Source organism: Acyrthosiphon pisum, unplaced genomic scaffold, assembly GCF_005508785.2.
Source record: "Acyrthosiphon pisum isolate AL4f unplaced genomic scaffold, pea_aphid_22Mar2018_4r6ur Scaffold_20672;HRSCAF=21795, whole genome shotgun sequence".
Taxonomy (NCBI): domain Eukaryota; kingdom Metazoa; phylum Arthropoda; class Insecta; order Hemiptera; family Aphididae; genus Acyrthosiphon; species Acyrthosiphon pisum.
In genome coordinates, this window is record NW_021770057.1 from 1,413 (window position 1) to 3,621 (window position 2,209).

Here is a 2,209-nt window from a genome sequence, read left to right on the forward strand (position 1 = left end):
AAACACACATCATTGTAAAATCAATACATTCATCGTTCCACTCAGAATCTAAAAATGTTATTGTTTTTCTTTAAAGAATTTTATAAAATATAAATTTTATTGTTAAAAGAGTTATTTCTAATCTATTATTTTGTTATTTACAATTATTATATTTTAAAATATTGTGATAAAATATTGTGTCATGTTATAATTTTTACTACTTATTTTTAACCCTAGAACACTAACTATTCGTCGATTCGACGAGCAAGGTTAATTTAATTCCCATAATTTCTAGTTTATTAATAGTACACATTGTTATGACACACGTATCTCTCAAGAATGTTGTTGACATTATTTTATGATAAAATATGATTACCTACTTTTATCAGTTGAAAAGCAACCTTCGATTGCGTAAGACACACATCGTCGAATCGACTACTAGTTAGTAATAAACGTAAATGTTTGTTCGTCGATTCGACTAATAGTTAGTGACACACGCTGTTTTTGGTTCATCGATTTGACGTATAGTTATAAATAAAGGGTAAGTTTTAAGTTTTAAAAATTTAGTACATTATTTATCTGAAGCGTATAACTGTGCGTTTTTTAGTTTAAAAATGGCATGTGAACTGGATGATGACGAAGTAATGCGTTTACTTGAAGAAATTAATTCAGATGACAGTGAAATTGAGGACAACATTATTGAAGATTTTGAGGAGGAAGATAGCGATGCGGATCCAGAATATTATCCACCTGCAATTCAAGATGAAGATATGATTGAGAACATCATAAATATTCAAAATGAAGGTAGTCAAAAAAAAAAACCTGTGAAAAACAAGGGTAAGAAAAGTACAAACCCCCCTGCTAACACCCGTGAAACAGAGCTACCAATAAGTTCCAGAATTTTTTTTGAAAATGACAACGTAGTTGGAAAGAATGGATTTAAATGGCAAAGTAAATGTAATTTGATTCCTTCTACTTCTAAAATCAGTTCAAAAAATATTGTACATATTACACCAGGACCATTAGGAAATGCTTTATTTTCAAATGAACCTGTAGAGTGCTTTTTATTATTTTTTTCTTCTGATTTGTTTGCGAAAATAATAAGTCATACTAATGAAGAAATTGTTCTCCAAAAACAAAAATATGCGCAAAATGTACAAAATAAAAGTACATTTCAAAATATTAACTTGAATGAATTTAAAGGCCTTTTAGGTATTTTAATAGCTTCCGCGGCAATGAAAAATAACCATTTAAATGCAGTAAATCTATTTGACCTCTCGCTTTGTGGTTATAGGTATCGCTCTACTATGTCACTTGCAAGGTTTAATTTTATAATTAATTGTTAACGATTTGATTTAAAAAATACTCGGGACGAAAGAAAAACTATTACCAAATTTGCACCAATTTCTGAAACTTGGGACATTCTCATGAAGAACTGTCAAAAGTGGTACAAACCAGGATTATACCTAACAATAGACGAACAATTAGTTGGTTTTCGAGGTCGTTGCCCGTTTAAAATGTATATTCCGTCAAAACCAAATAAATATGGAATAAAAATAATTATGATGTGTGACAATTCAACAAAATATATGATAAGTGTAATTCCATATTGCGGGAAAGGAACTGTCCCAAGCAGAGTTGATTAAAAACATGATTTTTTTAAAAAAATCAAAAAAACTGTTTTAATCGTTTAAAACATGTTTTTTTTGCTTAAAACATTTTTTTTTAAAATGATTTTTTCAACTGTTTTAAACATGTTTAAAACATGATTTAATCGAGTTTAAAACAAAATATGTAATTTATTTTTTAAAAAAAATTATTTATTTAATATCTTAATTTTTTTAGCTTTAGACCACGAACTAAGATATACCTAAGGGCTTAGGTACATCTTAGTTTGTGCTTTAGATTTAAAAATCGTTTTTGATAATAAATAATAATTGATAACAAAAGACTGATCTGTTATCTACATCGTGATAAAGAATAATATAATTTTAATACTTTGGCGGGTTTGCGCCAAGGTTTATAGATAATAAAGGTTGCCTCATATAGAAAATATGAAAAAGTAGGAGTGGGAGAAATCGGACCGTGACGTCACCCGTACGAGACATTATTTGTTTACAAAGCTGGTTACACACTGAGCGGTTTGTCCGCGCGCGGTCGCGGTTTTTATCCGCGGCGATTTAAATTCGCTTTCGACACAAAGCTTACACACTGTAACATTTTACGCGGA

The 2,209-nt window shown here is 29.5% G+C and overlaps 1 protein-coding gene across 1 annotated transcript; it reads left to right on the forward strand.

Annotated features, from left to right (window-relative positions):
* Positions 1–454: 454 nt before the first annotated feature.
* On the forward strand, positions 455–1,306 carry LOC115034694. Its single transcript, XM_029492039.1, has 3 exons — positions 455–520; positions 587–1,031; positions 1,274–1,306. Exons 2-3 carry the CDS (start codon positions 594–596, stop codon positions 1,304–1,306), a joined length of 471 nt encoding a protein of 156 aa, XP_029347899.1. The 5' UTR covers positions 455–520; positions 587–593.
* Positions 1,307–2,209: the final 903 nt, after the last annotated feature.